General features: G+C 37.2%; 4 protein-coding genes and 2 long non-coding RNA genes across 7 annotated transcripts; 2 read left to right on the top strand and 4 right to left on the bottom strand.

Annotated features, from left to right (window-relative positions):
- Positions 1 to 433: 433 nt before the first annotated feature.
- LOC135940944 (baculoviral IAP repeat-containing protein 3-like) lies at positions 434 to 3246 on the bottom strand. Its single transcript, XM_065486099.1, has 3 exons — positions 3019 to 3246; positions 1710 to 1808; positions 434 to 1373 (listed from the first exon to the last, which is right to left on the bottom strand). Exons 1-3 carry the CDS (start codon positions 3063 to 3065, stop codon positions 530 to 532), a joined length of 990 nt encoding a protein of 329 aa, XP_065342171.1. The 5' UTR covers positions 3066 to 3246; the 3' UTR covers positions 434 to 529.
- Positions 3247 to 3886: 640 nt separating this feature from the next.
- LOC135940943 (baculoviral IAP repeat-containing protein 2-like) lies at positions 3887 to 5873 on the top strand. Its single transcript, XM_065486097.1, has 2 exons — positions 3887 to 4016; positions 4262 to 5873. The coding sequence occupies exons 1-2, from the start codon at positions 3967 to 3969 to the stop codon at positions 5583 to 5585; spliced, it is 1374 nt and encodes a 457-aa protein (XP_065342169.1). The 5' UTR covers positions 3887 to 3966; the 3' UTR covers positions 5586 to 5873.
- A 2215-nt stretch (positions 5874 to 8088) lies between these two features.
- LOC135939467 (baculoviral IAP repeat-containing protein 7-B-like) lies at positions 8089 to 10235 on the top strand. Of its 2 annotated transcripts, none has more exons than XM_065483870.1 (2): positions 8089 to 8218; positions 8710 to 10235. In XM_065483870.1, the coding sequence occupies exon 2, from the start codon at positions 8727 to 8729 to the stop codon at positions 10041 to 10043; it is 1317 nt and encodes a 438-aa protein (XP_065339942.1). In that variant the 5' UTR covers positions 8089 to 8218; positions 8710 to 8726; the 3' UTR covers positions 10044 to 10235. The 2 variants fall into 2 exon arrangements, with proteins under 2 accessions (XP_065339942.1, XP_065339943.1); XM_065483871.1 differs by lacking the exon at positions 8089 to 8218 and adding an exon at positions 8523 to 8648.
- A 1883-nt stretch (positions 10236 to 12118) lies between these two features.
- On the bottom strand, positions 12119 to 12655 carry LOC135941242 (death-associated inhibitor of apoptosis 2-like). Its single transcript, XM_065486591.1, has one exon. It carries the CDS (start codon positions 12653 to 12655, stop codon positions 12119 to 12121), a length of 537 nt encoding a protein of 178 aa, XP_065342663.1.
- Positions 12656 to 14684: 2029 nt separating this feature from the next.
- Positions 14685 to 15424, bottom strand: LOC135940618 (uncharacterized). Its single transcript, XR_010574904.1, has 2 exons — positions 15136 to 15424; positions 14685 to 14882 (listed from the first exon to the last, which is right to left on the bottom strand). It is a non-coding gene; the product is annotated as an uncharacterized LOC135940618 (long non-coding RNA).
- A 596-nt stretch (positions 15425 to 16020) lies between these two features.
- LOC135940617 (uncharacterized) lies at positions 16021 to 18140 on the bottom strand. Its single transcript, XR_010574903.1, has 3 exons — positions 18008 to 18140; positions 16566 to 16659; positions 16021 to 16476 (listed from the first exon to the last, which is right to left on the bottom strand). It is a non-coding gene; the product is annotated as an uncharacterized LOC135940617 (long non-coding RNA).
- Between the last annotated feature and the right edge of the window lie 656 nt (positions 18141 to 18796).

Genomic DNA, 18796 nt, shown 5'->3' on the forward strand with positions numbered 1-18796 from the left:
GAGTCATTGTTCAGGCAGCGATGACGGTTCATTAAGCCCACTCTCCACTTTCTGCATTCGCGAGAGCACGCGCCTGCCGCCCCCTTTGAGTGAGAAGAAATCGTGTTCGCGCTGCGCCAACCCTGCTGCAGGTGAAAGGAGGATAATAATCTCACAGAGAAAATTGCGCTATCTTTTTTCATTATTAATTCACTTTTCACATTTCTGTTTTAAAAAAGTTTGTTTCAATTTTAAAATATTTTTAATCAAGCAAAATGACAATTTTATTAAAATGCCAAAGCAAGATTTGATAATATAAAACTCTAAAAAGTAGTCTTTTAGGAAAAAATTCCAAAAACCAGAATTTAAAAAAAAAACAATACCGAAACAAAATTTTTTTGTCAGAAAAACAATACCAAAACAAGAAAGGTTTGAAAACAATAAAAGACAAGAAAATTTTAAATATTCCTTTTAAAAACAATACCAGAACAATACCAGTTACGTCAAGAAAAGATCCAGACAATACTAAAGTTTGGTATTGAAATACACTCTAGGCTGAAGGTTCATCCTGAGGGGCTGCAGGTCCACCCTGAGGGGCTGCAGCTTCATCCTGAGGGACTGCAGCAGGCGGATGACCATCCTGATTGCCCATGACTGGAGCCGGAGGTTGTTCATTGGTTGTTAGCGGTTTCGCCCCTTTGTGTACAGTTCCGATGCTGTCGGTATTCATCTCGGCGGACTCACTTCCAAGCGCTATGTTCTGAACACTTTGCCTCTTGTATAAAAATGGGCAATTTGAATTCCAACGCCGGTGTTCTCCATCAGCCGTGTCTCCTTCTTCCCAGCCACGGACTTCCAAATTGCAGAATATACACATAACGTTGTCTCCGTCTCCGGTGTAGTAAAATCCACTTTTCGCTAGTCCAAAAGGTTCCACAAACATCCAGTCGGTCTTTTTCATCAAAGAATAGAGACGGTGGGCCTCAAATTTGTAATTCAGTACGCTGTCAACGTCCTCTCCCATCGGCACATTTTTAGAATCCTCAAAGGCAATTATTGAACAATTGAATTTTTTTCCAAGGATAATCTTTCGGGCGTGTTCAATGCCTTTGCCAAAATAGTCTTGAAATTGTTCTGCAGTGATGATCAATTCGCAAAACTGACAGCGCAAAAGAGCGCGACCACCGTCGATTAGGAAATATAAGCCTAGATCCGCCAGCATGTGTTGCATTTTAGTTTTATACGTCAGAAGAAAGATAAGTGGAAATGTGAAATAGCGATGCATTGCCAAATTTAAATTTAAATTTGGTGCGTGCGGATTTTCGTCAATGATGGGATGAGCTGGGGGTGCATTTGTCGGAGGCGTCCTACTGCTTTCGGCGGTAACTAGTAACCTGAAACGCAAATTGAAAATTAGAAATATTTAGAATGAATAGAATTTTTGCTTTTAAAGTAAGTCGCTGACAGATTGAACCACGTTTTCTTTTTAAAGTGCTATGACCTTCACCTGGTATTTCGAATATTTTATTTCTATTTCAATGTTGACTGATACACAATGGTCTCTGCAGCACATTAAATAAGTTTTTCCGTGTCTTTAAGTCTTGAATGCACGCAGTACAATAAGACTTTAGGAATTTTAGGATGAACACCATCTGTTTGCGTACGTCGTAAAAAGGGTTCAAGCAAATGATCATTTTTGCATTAAATGAATTATCACGATTTTTACTTACGAAGTTGAAATCCCACTTGCGCAATTAGTCGTATTAACTTGTTTCCTTCCATTTGTTGTAGCTGACCCTGATGGGGGACGTTCCACTCCAGCGGTAGGCCTGAAAAAATATTTTTTATAAATTGCATGTTTTATTTTAAGGTTGACCGAGTATCTATAGCAATTTCCAATTGTTTAAATTTTAAAAATTATTTAAATTGTTGGATGCCTTAAACAATGACCGATAAACAATTTGTTCAACAATTTGCAATAATAAAAAAGGGCCTTCCTACAGTAAAAATTCAAATTTTGCCAATTTTCTCCAAAATTTACAAAGCTCGAACATATTTTCTTGGCATATTCCGATTCCTCTCGTCGAGATCTGTTCAACGGTGTATGCCACTTATTGGGGAAACTCTTGCTTTTGAAATTAATTCGGATTTCAAGTAAGGAGACAGCCATTACCATTTGAAAAGCACGCTAACTTTCCAGCCAATTTTCTCAAAAAATTACAGCGCTCCTTAGGTCAATTTAGGCTTTAACTGAATCCTAAGGGATGAGTTTATGCATTGGCAACAAGCATTTTCCAGGCTTTTCCAGTATCATTCCTCTTTAAAAGAATAGTTCCTCAAGAGATATTGAACCAACGTTTCACCTCTCTTTTAACAATTAATCATGTTAATAATTGAGTTAGACCCGTTGCGTTTGTAAAAAGCCCCTATTTTTATGATACCATGCAAAAGCTACGGATAATTGAGGCTTAATTATCCCCCATGCCACTCGGCCCCTGGGACCCCAAGGAACGCTTTGCAGAAATTATTTTTGAGCTTGCATAGTACACCACACATGCGTCATGGCTCCTCGGGGTCCCAGGGGCCGAGTGGCACGGGGATTAATTAAGCCTAAATTATCCGTAACTTTTGCATGGTATCATAAAAATAGGGGCTTTTTACAAACGCAACGGGTCTGGCAAAATAGCCGATGAAACAGAAATCACTTCAGCTTTAGGCAGTTGAGGGGGGTTTCCGCCTCTCCCCTCTCATCTAAACAGAAAAGAGGAAAGTCTTGCTTTATTTTATATCCTTTACATAATGCTTACGCAATCGTAAGGTCATATTCTCTGACCTTCTTTCAGAGTCGAATGCCAAATATTTTATAATTTCAAATTTAAGCAATCCAAGTTTGTGTCAGTAAAAATGACTTTATTTATTTGTTTTTAAACTAAAAATGTTTTAAAGCATAGAATTGGTTGAGTGATATTTTGTTTAGTTAAAAAATTCATAGAAAAAACCTAAGGTTTGTTGGAATAAATTTTTAAAGCAATATCTTACCTTTGATTGATTTTGTCTTGTTCGCCAGTTTCCTTTAGAGGATTCATTTTCAGGCAGTCACGGTCACAGAGCGATGAACTCGATATCGCACAGCTCGGCTATAAAAATAATGCTGACGCGCTTAGTCAGACTTTCCTCTGCTACCGCGAATAGACTTTTCGTTGTCCTGCATCATCAGCGATTTCTGGCAACTTCTGACATCCACTTTATCGAATGTGAGACTTTCAAAGAAGACTTTACAATTATTATGACTGCAAATTTTTTACAACCACTTGTGTGCTTCTTCTTTCATCAGCATACTCTTTTATCAATTTTTGTAAATTAACAATAGTTTATTTTTATGATGAAATATTTTTGTAAAAAATAAGCGATCAAGCTTACTGAATTGGAGTACGTGTACCTTATCATTAATTAAAATGTATGTCAATTATTGAATTATTGTTGATTCAATTTGAGGTTTTGATTCACTCGAGATTTTAAAACCTTTCAACTATTTATATTTGATTTATATTTGTCGGTATTTAAAGTTTCCAAATCATTTGCCAACAAAAATTTCCTGATGATCATACATGATTAGATATTTTTGGAGGAATTAATGAAAAACTATTTAGTCTGGGTAGCAACAACTTACTAAAAATATAAATATTAAACAGCAAGCATTAGTTTGGTTGGACATAATCGTGGTCAAAATCTTTACTCTCCAATGAAACAAAATAATGGATATTTTAAAATCTACTCTACTTTACATTAAATAGGCAACGTTGCCTACGCCGCACGCGCAGTGTGACAGCAAAAATAAATTAACGCCAAGAGGAGGTAGACCTAAGACTTTTTTGAAAAAGTCTATATATAACCACCACCAGATGAACACAGCCAACTGCAAATAACGTTAAAACTGTGCTGGGCCCAGCAGAAGTGAGTCATCCAAGTAATATTTTTCCTTGTAGAATGATTCCATCAGCTATTCCTTCATCATCAAGGTCAACTGACTGTCTAATGTAAGTATGGGAACGATAATAAATCTACATAACTATAACAGGTGCCTTGAAATGAATTGAATTTTGTTCTGATAATATTTTAATGAGATAAAACACTGACATATGGAGACCATAGCATAATGGCTACTGATTAACCACTTTTCCTGATTTAATTTTGAATTTAACTGAGAAATCTAATTTTAATTTATTTCTAGGATGATCAATTACATTTATCCCGAGAAAATTATTATTAAATGATTTTTCAGGCTTGATATTGCGAATGACGATGGATTGCATCCTACATCCCAGGAACCGAAATCCAATTTGAGTTTGGCCATTCATCGTTATTTCACCTTTCCACTCCAGTTTCGCCGGCTCTTCCCACTTGAACTGCTCCACACGCTGTCGGATCTGGGCTTCTACTTTGCCAATGAACGTGTAAATTGCAACTTTTGTGGGTTCATCATAACTACTGGGCAATTGTCTGAATACTTTAGTCACGGTTTAGAACATGTTCAAAAGGTCATTCCCGAATTTCACAAAAACTGTAAGATCGGCGGCGATGATTCGGAAAATGTGCCGATGGGAAAGAGTTTGAATGACCATCTTAATTACAAATACGAGGCCCACCGTCTGTACTCGCTGCTGAAAAAGGTCGACTGGCAGTTCGTTGAGCCCTTCAGTTTGGCAAAAAGCGGATTTTTCTACTCTGGACATGAAGACAACGTGATTTGCGCATTTTGCAATTTGGAAGTCCGAGGTTGGGAGAAGGGAGACACGCCGGACGGAGAACACAGGCGTTGGAACCCAAATTGCCCCTTTTTGTGCGATTGCAAGAGCGTCATTAACATTTCGATCGGAAGCGAGCAAATTGAAGGAAAACCTGCCAATGGCCTTTCCAAGATGAATATTGGCAGAAACCCTTTTGCTTTGACTAAGGGACTACAAAATTACGGGCCAAATATTCATTTCGTGATAAAAAGCAACCTTTTCTTGGTGACTCCTCGCGACTTGAATATTCAAGATTGGTCCGAACCTTTGAACCTGAAATTTGCCACCTTGAACAGCCGACTCAATTCTTTTAAAGGTTTTTGGCCGAGATGTCTCAATCAAACTCTAATTGCAATGGCTCGCGCTGGTTTCTTTTACACCGGAACTGGAGATCGAGCCATTTGCTTCCATTGTAATTTGGGCTTGAAAGACTGGGACCCTAACGACGACCCTTTCGTCCAACATTGTAAATGGAACTCGAATTGCCAATATATCAGCAGGATGAGCAAAGTGGAGCGTAGTAAGGACGAAATCACGAACGCACCTGCTAAAAGATGCACCGACGGCGATATTCTTTGTCTCAAATGCAGGGTGGAAAATGTGTCCAAAGTAAATTTGCCCTGCGGACACATGACATTTTGCAATTCCTGCTCTGCAAAATCTTGCTTAGTTTGTCGAAGCGATATAATTGCAGAAATCAATGTTCTTGGCTTTTCTGCCAGTGAGGCTGACGAGACAAACGATGAGGAAATCCTCTCCAGCCTCACTGATGAGTCCAAGGATAGGCCGAAACAAAAATCGCTTTGTCTGAGGATATGAGGATATATTATGAAAAAAGTGTGTCAATTCTTCTTGAAACTCAGATATATTTGTTCATCATGTTTGACTAATTGCTATACTTAGACTAATGATGCAATCTATAACGAGCGCGTTAACCATTAATACTCACTGTCTATTATACAAAGCATTGGCTTTTTTGTTAATTTGAGAAACATTACTTATAGCTCACATAACAACTCTTTACTTTTTAGATTTGCTGTATGTGCAGACCATGTTCTTATATGTTATATGATTTTTAGTGTATACACGAAATAAAGATTTAAATTAAAAAAATATTAAGGTATTTTACTTGTCAAAATAAATGAAGCAGGCTAAAACAAAATATTAAAATTCCACGAAAGAAAACGTCGAGGAATGGTTCATGATTATTAATTCCGCGCAGAGTTGGGCCATTACGTCAATTGCAATTTTATAAAAATTTTATCTTCTTTTCGAAATGCCTTTATGAATATTGATATTTTAGAGTTAAATAAATTTATAGAAGTTCATCCACGGTCCACGTTGGAAATAATTTTAAAATTAAAAGTAAGACTTTAGTAGTAGTCTAAGGTCGCGTCAATGCAAAATTGTCTTTTGCTCCCTTTTACAATGGAACAGGAGGCTAACCACTACTATGAATTGTTTGTGTGACCTAAAACGTTGAATTGAACAATCAAAGTATTTTTTTAACTAAAACATTAAGGTTTAAAAATATTAAAATATTTAAATTACTCGTCTCGTAAATTTAAAAACTTTGCTTTCGCGTTTTTTTATTCAATTTTATTGATCGTGTCTCGCAATACTGAAAACAGGAGCAAGAGGTTAAAACGTTTTTATTATTGTTAAATTGTGAGCCAAAGAGGGCAAGATTGAGTGAGCAAGTTGCTCAACGGCCATGCGAGCGAGCAGTGAGTTAGCCCGCCGCGCCGCTCGTTTTGCTTTTGCTGCCCGCGCGAGCAGTTGTGCGCCGCGGCTGGCTTGGTGATTAGAGCCCTGCGACGCTGACAGATACCTAGGTCGACTCCGCCAAATTATTAACTAGAAATGTTATACTGAGAGCAAAAAACTTCAAGAGTTATTTGAAATAAACTAGTCCATAATTTAATTTGCTGCAACAAATTTTTCGGCTTTTGATTTTTCTTACGCCATATTAAGTAAGCTTTTAGTATAGTTTTTGGAGCCTTTATATTATATGCTTAAGCTGGACATTAATTTATTGTGATTAGTTATTTTAGTTGTGAACAAATTAATCATTTAATTTGCAATATTTGTAACCATTGATTATTTGTATTATTAAATTCTTGTACCACGACTAGCTTAGACGTTAGTTAAAAAACGATGATATTCAAACGACGTTTTCAATTCTGGACTCCTCGCCAACATCCACAATATACATCAACAAATATAGGCAGCGTAAGTTTCGTCGGTAATGCTCCGCAATTGGATCAAAGTTTCGTGTCCAATCTTTAACAATTAAGATGCAAGAAATGCAGACAGTTCTACTTCCGTGTCGAATGTGAAAGAGACCAGCTCCAGCCAGCAGGTCGTGCGGAGTTTGGCTGTGACTTCTCAGTCAACAATAATCCGTGAAAAAATCGATCTGGCTTATAACTCTGATTCGCAGGTGCGGATCAACTGTGGATGTTCAAGTCTTTAGGTGTCAAATAAGGAAATCTGGCCATGCGTCCAACAGATTGAATGTGCTGACGACCGTGTCTTTCTATTCGTTATATTATATGTACAGGTTCTCACCTTGAGGGTATATCAGGATACTGTCATGATGTGCACCAGACTGCTCGCTTCCGCTTCCAATCTCAATGCTCTGGATTCTGGACACTTTTCCTGTTGTACAAAAATGGACGATTTGGGTTCCAACGTCTGTGTTCTGCGTCTGGCTGATTATCCTCCAACCCGCCACGGACTTCCAAGTTGCAAAAATGATTTGAATCATGTTAAATCACAAAATAAGGGGTTTTTATTACTGTCACATATTTCGTCAGCGGAATGCTACTGCTTATTCATTCGTTGCGTCCCCTCCAGTCTCCAATATAGCGTATCCTTCTTTAATAGTCATGACATCCCCCCCCCCCCCCCCGTATGAAAAGGCTTAGATCGCAAAAAGAAGCTGCTTGCGTGGTTTTTAAGCTCAACACACACGAAAATTTATCTTGGCAATTTTTCTATAAGTGCCAATGAGTATTGTTTTTAAATTAAATCTGGTGCATGCGGTGCCAATTTGAAGAGTTTTTGTATTTTTTAACCGTACCGTTATTTACAAATATGCTGATAAATAATTTTTTAGGACATGTTAGTTCATATCTTTATTTGCTAAATTTTTTAAAGAGTGTAATAATAGCTGTCATCATGTATATAAAATTAGAAGACTATCTGTTATATTTAAATAAAATTGATTAGCGAACTAAAACGAATTTCTCAAACGTAATGATTATTTTTCTAGACTTTTAAAAAGTCTTACTTCCACGGCACGCGCAAGCAACACTGTTATCCGGCACTTCTATGGTGAGCGACTAAGCGAGCTGACGTCATCACGCAACAGCAGCCTGAGCGAAAAAGTCTAGCCCGTGTGTTCGAGTGATGTCAGGAACTGAACTCAACGAACGCTTTTTTTAAAAGTAAGTCAGCGAAAATGTTATTGTAATTTAAACTGCTAATTAAAAAATATTTACATGAATCCTGTTTAAGATACAGGATATAGGAATAAGATCAGTTTGAAATTTCCCTTAATGGCGCGCCACGCGCCACTAGAGAGCTGCAAAAGCACTCAAGGCTGTTGAAATCCCCCCTTTATCGCGCTCTGCTGATTATTGTGGGACTAATACCAGATAACAGAAATACACACAAATGCGTTGCCGTTGCGGTTGACTTTTTTACCCAACCATTCCCCTATTCCCCACTAAACATCCGCTAAACTGATTGTGATTGAAAAACTGCGAGCCGCACTTTGTTATACACACTTTTCTTTGCATGCCAAGCTTTTGCTATCGCAGTATCGCATTCAAACTGGATGACAATTTTTTAAATGTTAACAACATTTTTGCAGAAGTATTAAAAAAAAACTATTAATACAAGCAAAATTAAATTAAATCAAAATATGTTTTGACAGGCCTCAAGAAGTGAAAGATGGGAGTACCCGGAGTACCTGCAGCCAAAAACCTAAAGCTGAAACTCATCTTGGCGATGCATCGATACTTCACCTATCCACTTGATTTTCATCAGAGTTATACAACTGACCTGATCATCTCACTGTCAGAACTTGGACTATATTACAGAATCACTGGCGAGTGCGAATTTTTGCATTGCAATTTTTGCCAGTTAAAAATCAGTCGAGAGAAATTTGAGGAGTATTTGTCCAAAGGAAGTGCAGACGCTAAAAATACGATTTACAAAAGGCAAAAGGATTTGAAATGTAAACTTCTCGAGCAAAATTCAGAAAATTTGCCTATGGGACAAAATGTTGAAAGCAAGCTGAATCACAAATTCGAGGCGCATCGTCTGTATTCCCTGCTCCAAAAACTCGACTGGCAATTTGTGGAACCGTTTGGCTTGGCAAGGAGTGGCTTTTATTACACCGGGTACGGTGATAACGTCAGATGCACTTTTTGCAATTTGGAAGTGTGCAAATGGGGGGCGGGAGACACGCCGGACGGAGAGCACAAACGTTGGAACTCAAAGTGTCCTTTCATGTTAAAAAACCACATCGTCCCCAATATTGAAATCGGAAGCGAACAGTTGAATGTTTCCCATGACTGCTTGTCCGCCGGACACAGGCCTTGCCACATTTCGAATCCATTCGCCTCGAATGAGACACAGTTCAAGGAGTACGGGCCAAATTTTAAGTTTGTCATAACTTTGAACCACTTTCTTATTACGCCCAATGATTTGAATATAAAAAATTGGTCTTCGCCTTTTCACCCGAGGTACGCAACCTTGAGCAGCCGAAACGATTCGTTCAAGGATTCTTGGCCGAAAAGTTGCACACAAACACCATTAGAATTGGCTCGAGCTGGTTTTTATTCCACGGGAATCGAGGATCAAGTAATTTGCTTCCATTGTAACGTAGCTCTGAAAGATTGGGCCGAGAACGATGACCCTTTTATCTTACATTGTAAGTGGAATCAAAACTGTCAGTATTTGCTAATGTGCAAAGGCTCTGACTTTGTGCAGCAAGTTTTATATCCTAACAAAAACAGGGAAATTACGAACTCATCTACAGAGAACAAAGGCGATGGAGATATGTGTTGCAAAAAATGCAAATTAAATATTGTATCCAAAGTGAACCTGCCTTGTGGGCACATGACATTTTGTAGTACCTGCTCTTCAGAGGAGTCTTGTACAGTTTGCAATAGAGACATTATTTCAGAAATCAAAGTGCTGGGATTCTCATTCAGCGAGACTGAGAAGAAAAGCAATGAAGAGCAGCCTCTCGAGTCTAACTGAAGAATGTTCGCGGTTAGAAAATTATTGATTTGGCCAATCCGAATTACATGATATATCATTGTATTGTATTTTTTATTGATCGATTTTACCAATCATATGTAATTTTATTTAGATAATAAAAAAATTATGTATATATGTTGAATTAGAATTGAGAAAATTTTATTTCACTATTAAGTACATGTATGTATTTATCAATAAAAATAAAGTTATCAATAAAAATCAAAGAAACTATAATCTCAAATCCGTGAATCACGCAGGATTTGTACATGATGATAACAAGTTCCACAGTCATACTCGATTGAGATTTTTTTTTATAAATAAAATATTTATTTGGAAACCACATAAGTCCAGCCAATTCCGGAGAATGTAAAATATATTTTTTTAGCTTTTGATTTCTGTTAAATTCATGCTCTATAAAAATTTGCCAAAAAAGAAAGATTTTTAGAATTGGAAATTAAGAAAATATTTTTTCATTCGCTTCGTAACTTAAATTTCTAAAGCAATAAATCTAAAGAGAGGGCAACAACTCTTGACCTTCACTCCTGGCACCTGAAACCACAAGAAAACGAATCAGACAGCGTGTAAAAAAATCTTTTTTAAGCTGAAGTTGAAAAATGATGTGCGCGCATGCACTAGCGGCGCACCAACCTCTCTCTTTTTACAATGCTTTTTAATGCAATAAAAATTAAATCTGTTTTGATATTCACTATATAATTGTAAGACTATTTATTGATATGACGATTTCAATGGAAATTTAACCATTTAACATTTTGCTGAAGAGTCAACTTAAAACAACTTATGCATGTACATTGCGCGTGAACTGCGCAAACTGTCGAGTCATCGAGTTATTTGCATAAGGCCTTTGCTCTTTTATTTGTTCAACTAAAAGTCTAGCACTGCGCCGTGCGAAACGCTGACTGTTAAAGCGGGGTGGTGCAGAATGCAGGTTGAACACACCCTTGCCGCCGTTTGAAGATGCCGCTGCTGCGCTGGTTGCAGATGACTCAATCTATCAGGTCTGTAAATTCACATTTTTATTGTTCGTGTCGTTTATAGGGTGCAGCTGATAATTTTGCTGATAGTAAAACCTCAGATTTGAATTTGGTTTATTTAGCAAATTCGATAAAAGTGTTCAATCAACTGATGATGAACAACCGATTATTAATTATATTTATGCTCTGCGAGCTTTGCTTAATTTCCATTTTATGGCAGCGTGGAATATGAACATTTGTTTCCGTAGCATGCAAAATTCAACCTAGTTTAAAAAGGTGAGGAGATAAAAAAACTCAGTTTATAATTAAATTTAATTTTCCAAAACAAAATTCGATCCTGATGGTTACAATGCAATTGTGGAAACGGCATCGGAACTATCTGGTAATGAGCAATTCAAAATGCCATCTTATAATTCATTTCCTGAAATCACAATCAGTTTGTTGTAATGGCTTCAGGAATTATATTTCTTGATGCAGTTGTTACGCGGTGCTATTACTGGTTTTTTACGCCTCGACTCGCGCTCCTGCGTTGCTGCGCTCGCAGGTCATAGCAAAGTTAGACTTTCAATCTTACACAACTCCATTATATCCAACATTGCAGAGATTGTGTAGCAATCGGACAAAATTGCGCAATTTTTTTCAACTATAAAATTTCTTTTCGTGTGACTATTAAAAACGCAAGGAGATTAAAATTAGTTTCTGGTAACTTATGAACCACCATGTCTGTCTTAATTTATGCTTAGTGCTCATATTTCTTTAAAAAGGAAACAACATATATAGGTATGTTGGCGGATGCATTTTTTAAGTGAAGACCACATTTGGTGTCGAAATGTTTTTCTCTAATAAAAAGATAAAAAATAGTCAATTAATTTCTGAGTAAGATTTTGGAATCATTCTGAAATATTCAGGAGAATTCAGTATGATATTTTGTTATTGCTCGTCCTATTATAAAGGTCTCATTATTATATGCAAAAGATTTGAAAAAACGTAGTAAGGATAAAGAGGAGAAAACTGCTCGTTCTTGTTTAATCAGAATGTTTTTATTATTTTGCAAAAATTCAGACCATGCGTCTAAGGGTTGCCTTAAGGATCTTGCTGTTGTACAGCTTCACCCTGAGGGTCTCCAATCTCACCCTGAGGGGCTCTAATCTCATCCTGAGGGACTGCAGCAGGCAGCTGAGCACCCTGATTGTCCATGACTGGAGCAGGTTGTGTCACTGGGTATGACTGAGCCCCTTTGGGTATTATTGCAACAAGGGCATCGTGTTTCAAATCAGTCTGCTCGCTTCCGATCTTGACGTTGCCGACACTTTGCTCGTTGCGCAAAAAAGGACAGTTCGGGTTCCAACGCCGGTGTTCTCCATCAGCCGTGTCTCCTTCTTCCCAGCCGCGCACTTCCAAATTGCAGAATACGCATCTGACGTTGTCTCCGTCTCCGGTGTAGAAAAATCCATTTTTTGCTAAACTGAACGGACCAACGTACTGCCAGTCATTCTTTTTCAGCAGAGAATAGAGACGATGAGCCTCAAAATAGTAATTCCGTGCATTACCCATTGGCATATTTTTTGAGCCTACGTCCCAGATTTTGCAATAGGCCTTTTCTGGCAGTCCAAAGATCATCCGTCGGGCGAAATCATCACCTTGGTCCAAATATCTCGAAAAATCCTTATGAGTGACATACACTTTGCAAAAAGGACAGCACAATCCGCCATCGATTGTAGAGTAAAAGCCTTCTTCTGCGAGCGCTGCAGTGAGAGTTGGCGAGTGCTCCTTTTTATTACATTGCATTTCGATGGAGATGAAGCGGTGACAGGATGAATTGAAATTCAAGTCCTTAAGAGCAGGCTGAGCATTATGCTCATTACCTGAAAGTAAATTTATAATTTTAAGACTCCGAAAAAATTAAATGTTATAACATGCATTAATTAAATACAAAAATAAATTTTTCACAACTCACCATCAAAAGTTTTATTTTTTTCAGAGAACGATATTTTATTCTGCATGATGATCTTGATGTTTTTTTAACTATTCTTGCAGAGTTGAGAACAGGAAAGCAGCCAACCCTTCAACAAAATATTTAGGTCACGAGTAAGACTTTCCTCATATCATATATTATTACAGTCTCTTAGGGCTGGGCTCTAAAAATTAATTAAAGCTTTTAAAGGAGGGAGATGACCAGAACTATTATTTTTCATAAAAGAACGAATATCATAGCTCAATATTCGTCCCTACTAATTTCTTGCGGAAAACGCTGATCTTTTTTATATGGGGTGTCCTATATCGATATTGAGAGCTGCGTTCGGCCGCAGTCGGCAATGCTAGATTATCCTTATGAATTATGTAATACACTTACTGTGACTCTAGATATGGATCACAAGCGATTCCTAAGATGTCTAAAAAGGACGAAATTGAGTGCAATGTGTGTGGTTTAGTTGCAGACTGCGACGTTGCGAAAATGAGATCTAACGATAGATCTAGAATGGCAAAGCCGGTAAAGTCTTGGTGCCTCGTTTCGCAATATTTGTAGGACTTTCTCTCGGTTTCTAGACGAAACGAAAGAGGGCTCTCATAAGCTGCAAATTTTAGCAAGATTATTTGATCTGACCGCCAAATATTTGAACCTTGCATTTGCACCCCGCGGCCCGCACGGCTCCATTATAAAAAAACGCTTTTATTCTGGTTCATGTTCTAATAGCTAAAATTTCTTCTTCCAGTTGCAGATTTTTACCAGTGAAGAGTAAATTATTCTTGGAAGCTGCTGCTAAATTGATATTGAAAAATTATTTACTCTCCCAAAAATCCAAAATGTATAAAAATTCACTGGTTTAAATATAAATGTACAGGATTGCTCAAAAATCTTGGCATGGAGTTTTGAGTATTCCCAAGGCATCGTGCTCCAAAGCTGTCTGTTCATTTCCGATCTCAACGTTGGCCACACTCTCCTTGCTATTTAAAAACGGGCACACAGAGTTGCACGTCATATATATGTATGCTCATTTTCTGGCGTGTCTCCCGCCTCCCAGTCGCTAATTTCCACGTTGCAGAAAACGCAAATTACCGTGTCGCCTTTTCCAGAGTAGAAAAACCCTTCTCTCGCCAGCTCAAAAGGTGTGACGTGCTGCCAATTATTATTTTTCAACAGAAAGTACAGAATAATTTGGGTCAGTCATTTAGCTGGTAATTTTGCAGTTTGAGTCAAACTCATCTGATTTCTATCACAGCTCAGGAAATGATACAAAATCCATGTTCTTATCAAAAAGTTTACAAACATAGTTACATTTCAAAATGGAATTCTTATTATTTTATACAAAAGATAATGGAAGCCGTGTTAGCGTGTGCCTATTGTGCAGCACACGGCTTTTCAACGCCTTGTTAGGTCGACCATCGCGGGCGTGTCGAAAAACCCCGGCTCAAACAGGAAAATGAAATAGGCAAGCTCAAATTAATGACTATAAGCTCACATACTTTTAAATTTAAGTTTTTAAATCTCAATAATCCAACATGATCAAATTGAATTTATTTTAAATATATGTAACATTAAATAAATTAGGAACAGAAGAAATTGTAACAAGCATGGAGCTGCCAGGAATTGAAATGCAGTTCCTTTTAAAATATTTTATGGTTATTAATTTCAATTAAAAGAAATATGAATGAGAATAACGAAACAATTTTTGAACATACATTATTGTTTCATCGGCACTAAACTGACTGTAGAGTGGAGCTGGAACGCAAGGTAATGCCTGGACGGCCTGGATTCATTTTTATTAATCAGCTGTGAACGCGAGTCACCTCAACGCCTCACACAAGACACAGTCGTCAGGAGGGGAAGAGAGTCCGCAGCTTCCTTCTATAAGAATTAAACAAGACTCTTTTTAGTATTTCATAATATTAAATTAACTTTTCTCTAGTTCCCTGCTTCTTTAAAGGACTCGTCCCAACCTGTCCAATTTCTTGGTGGGAATTATAACTTTAAAATTTGATTTTTAACAATCTCAACCTTATTTATGATTCAAAAGAAAAATATTTTTACTTCGTTGTTCTCTTTTTTAGGAGGAAACTAAAAATGCAGACAGAAAATAAAACGAGTAAAAAATACTTACTACGTGACAAAAATTTGGATTGCCGGGGATTCTTCAGGTTATCTCGGCGTTTGACGAAGGCTGCGCGGCGAATAATACTGAATGGATTTGATCCAACTCTGTCAGTGTGATTTTTATTGGTATGTATCGGAATTAAAAAATTATCTTAAGCAGATTGACAAGTAATACCAACAGTTTATTGCTAAAGAAATAATAGGGTTAATTATCGGTTAGAATATTTATCTAGTCTACGCTTCAATCAGGCTTCAATCTCGAGATTTAGGACGAAATCCAACTTGGTTAATGCCGTCCTGGAACAAATTAAAATTTCATGTAATACAGATTAACAGTAATTTTTGAATATTTATATACTTAATTTTTAAAGCAAATAAAGCAAAATAAATATTTCAATGTGGCGGTTTGCGCTTAAACGATTTATCAAGGAAAAGCAATCGCCGTACTTATTTAATAATAGCGGTATTTACATAATTCATTTAAAATTAAATCTTTTCAGAATTAAAAAAACCAGGGCACTTTCCAATATTCGGACCTGCATCTAAGCGTTGCCTTGAAGATATTGCTGTGGAGCAGCTTCACCCTGAGGGGCTGAAACTTCACCCTGATGGACTGCAGCTTCGCCTTCCGGAAGGGCTGCAGCAGGCAGTTGAGCACCCTGATTGTCCATGACTGGAGCAGGAGGTTGACCAGTAGGTTGCGCCACTGGGTATGACTGAGCCCCTGTGGGTATTATTGCAACAAGGGAATCGTGTTTCAAATCAGTATTCTCTCTTCCAATCTTGATGTTGGGGACACTTTGCTCGTTGCACAAAAAAGGACAGTTCGGGTTCCAACGTCGGTGTTCTCCTTCAGCCGTGTCTCCTGCTTCCCAGCCGCAGACTTCCACGTTGCAGAATGCACATCTGACGTTGTCTCCGTCTCCGGTGTAGTAAAATCCAATACTTGCCAAACTGAACGGATTAACGTACTGCCAGTCATTCTTTTGCAGCAGAGAATAGAGACGATGAGCCTCAAACCGGTAGTTCAGTGCATTCCACATCGTCGAATTTTGTGAGCCTAAAGCCCCGTTTTTGCAACAGGCCTTTTCTGGCAATCCAAGAATTTTCTCTAGAGCAGAACCTTCGTCCAAATAGCTCGAAAATTCCTCTTCAGTGACATGCACTTTGCAAGAAGCACAGCGCAATGATATATGTCCACCCTCGATTGCGCAGTAAAAGCCATTTGCTGCAAGAGTTTCGATGAAAGCCGGTGAGAGTAGTTCCTTATAGCATATTGCGATTGAGATGAAACGATGACTGATAAAATTAAAATTTAAGTCAGCAAGCTGAGCGCAATTGTCAGTGCCTGAAAAAAATACAATTTTAAGACAGTGAAAATAATAAATTTTATAACAGGCATTAATTAGATACTAATCAATTTTTCACAAAACTCACCATGAAAAGTTTTATTGTTGCCACAGGACGATATTTTATTCTGCATCATGATCTTGATGGTCTTGAAGAGATGAGAACAGGAAAGCAGCCAATCCTTCAACAAAAGATTTTGGTCACGAGTTAAGACTTACGTAAGTCATAAGTTATATAAGTCTCATATATAGGGGGTCCTAAAAATGAATTAAATCTTTTAATTAAATGAGTGAGATGACCAGAACTGTTATTTTTCTTAAAAGAATATCATAGCTCAAGATTCCCTGCTTAATTTCTTGCGGAAAAAGCTGATCATTTTTATGGGGGGGGGGGTTCCTTTATTGATATTACAAGAGCTGCGTTCGACCGCAGTCGTCAACGAGACATACTCACTAGAGTGTATTTCAAGAATAAGACCAAAAAACAATACCGGAATTCCGGTATTGTCCTTGTTTTGCCGGATTTTTTTCAAAATTCAATACCAGAACAATACCAACAATATTGGAAAGGCAGTACAAGAATATTGTTTTTTCCTGAATTCTTTATAATACTGGTGGAAAAATTTTCATAGAAAAATTCTTCTAATTTTTAAAAATCCCTATTTTTGGTCGAGTAAATTTTTTATTTTCAATAAAAATTGCAGAAAGATCCGCCAAAAGTTTTTGCAATGCAGTTGTTTTTTCCGAAAAAATGCGTGTTTTTGCGAACCCTGCACTGGTTATACCAAGAGACCGAAAATTTTATCTCTCATCGCAATATTCCAAAATTTCTGACTATTTTGGCACGAAATATGCAGGACTCTTTCGGGGTAAAATTCCGAAAAAATGCAGATAAAACATAAACTAGTGGTTTTCCAACTGTTTTCGCAAAAAAACCAGTGTTCCATTTTTGCGTATTGCAAAATTGGTGAACCCTGATTGCTTCCTTTCCTTCTCGAACTGCCAAAGTGAGAATCTAGGCTTTGAATGCTGCACTCTGCCATTGCTGCCGATAAATCTCCCTCGTCCCGCTGAAGATTGTCCCTGTCCTGTCCCATCCCTGTCTCGAAATAAAAAATTTGACCCATCCCTCAGGGACGGGACGGGAATCCCGTAATCCCTGTCCCTGATCCCCTCTCTAGTTTCAATTTTAAAATATATATTGAATCAAGCAAACTGAAAATTTTATTAAAATGCCAAAGCAAGATTTGGTTATATAATACTTAAAAATGATGTGTTCCAGAAAAAAATCCCGAAAACCAGAATTTAAAAAAACAATACCGAAACATGATTTTTTGTCAGAAAAGCAATACCAAAACAAGAAGGTTTGAAAAACAATACAAGACAATTTTAAATATTCTTTTCAGAAAATATACCGGAACAATACCAGTTTCGTCAAGAAAGTTCCAGACACTACAAAAGTTTGGTATTGAAATACACTCTATTACTCACAGCTATATAATATCTTTATGAATTAATACATACACTTACTGTGACTGTAGATGTGGATCACAAGAGCTTTTTATCCTTTTTATGATGTCAAAAATGGACAAAATAGAGTGCAATGTTTGCTGTTTAATGTCAGACCTCGACGTTGCGAATATGAAAAGATAAAATGGCAGACTTTAGGGTTGGGTATAATCGCGGTATAATCAACATTGATATATCAATTTTGATATGATATCCACAATATATCAATATCATCGTTCATATTTTGAATATCAGAAAATATAAGCTGTTATCCACGTTAAATATCTAATATAATCTAGATATTTTAGTGTATGTGAGATATCAATATTATCGCAAATATTTGGAATATCATATCGAATTTGGCGCGAGTGCCCATCCCTAATAGACTTTTCAGTAGACTTTCATCTCGTCTCAATTTCTAGTAAGAACAAAAGAGGGCTCCGATAAGAAGCTGCGCGTTTTATAAAGACTCAATCAGACCGCCAAATATTTGAATTTTGCAGCTCGCGCGGTCCATTACAAAAAATAGCTTTTATGCTGGTTTGTTTTCTTAATAACTGAAAATTTCTGCTTTCAATTGCAGATTTTTACCCGTGAAAATTATTAATTCATGGAAGCGGCCGGTAAATTGATATTGAAAATTATTTGCTCTCCCAAAGTGTAAAAATTCACTGGAAATTAAAATGTAGAGGAATAGCTCAGAATAGATCACATACGAATTTTTTCAATTTTTAAATGTTAAGTATATCTAGTTAATTTATTGAAGGCATTTGGATGGTAGAAAGAGTAAAAAGGTAAAAAAATCGATAC

The sequence above is a fragment of the Cloeon dipterum genome, chromosome 3 (genome assembly GCF_949628265.1).
Source record: "Cloeon dipterum chromosome 3, ieCloDipt1.1, whole genome shotgun sequence".
Taxonomy (NCBI): Eukaryota; Metazoa; Arthropoda; class Insecta; order Ephemeroptera; family Baetidae; genus Cloeon; species Cloeon dipterum.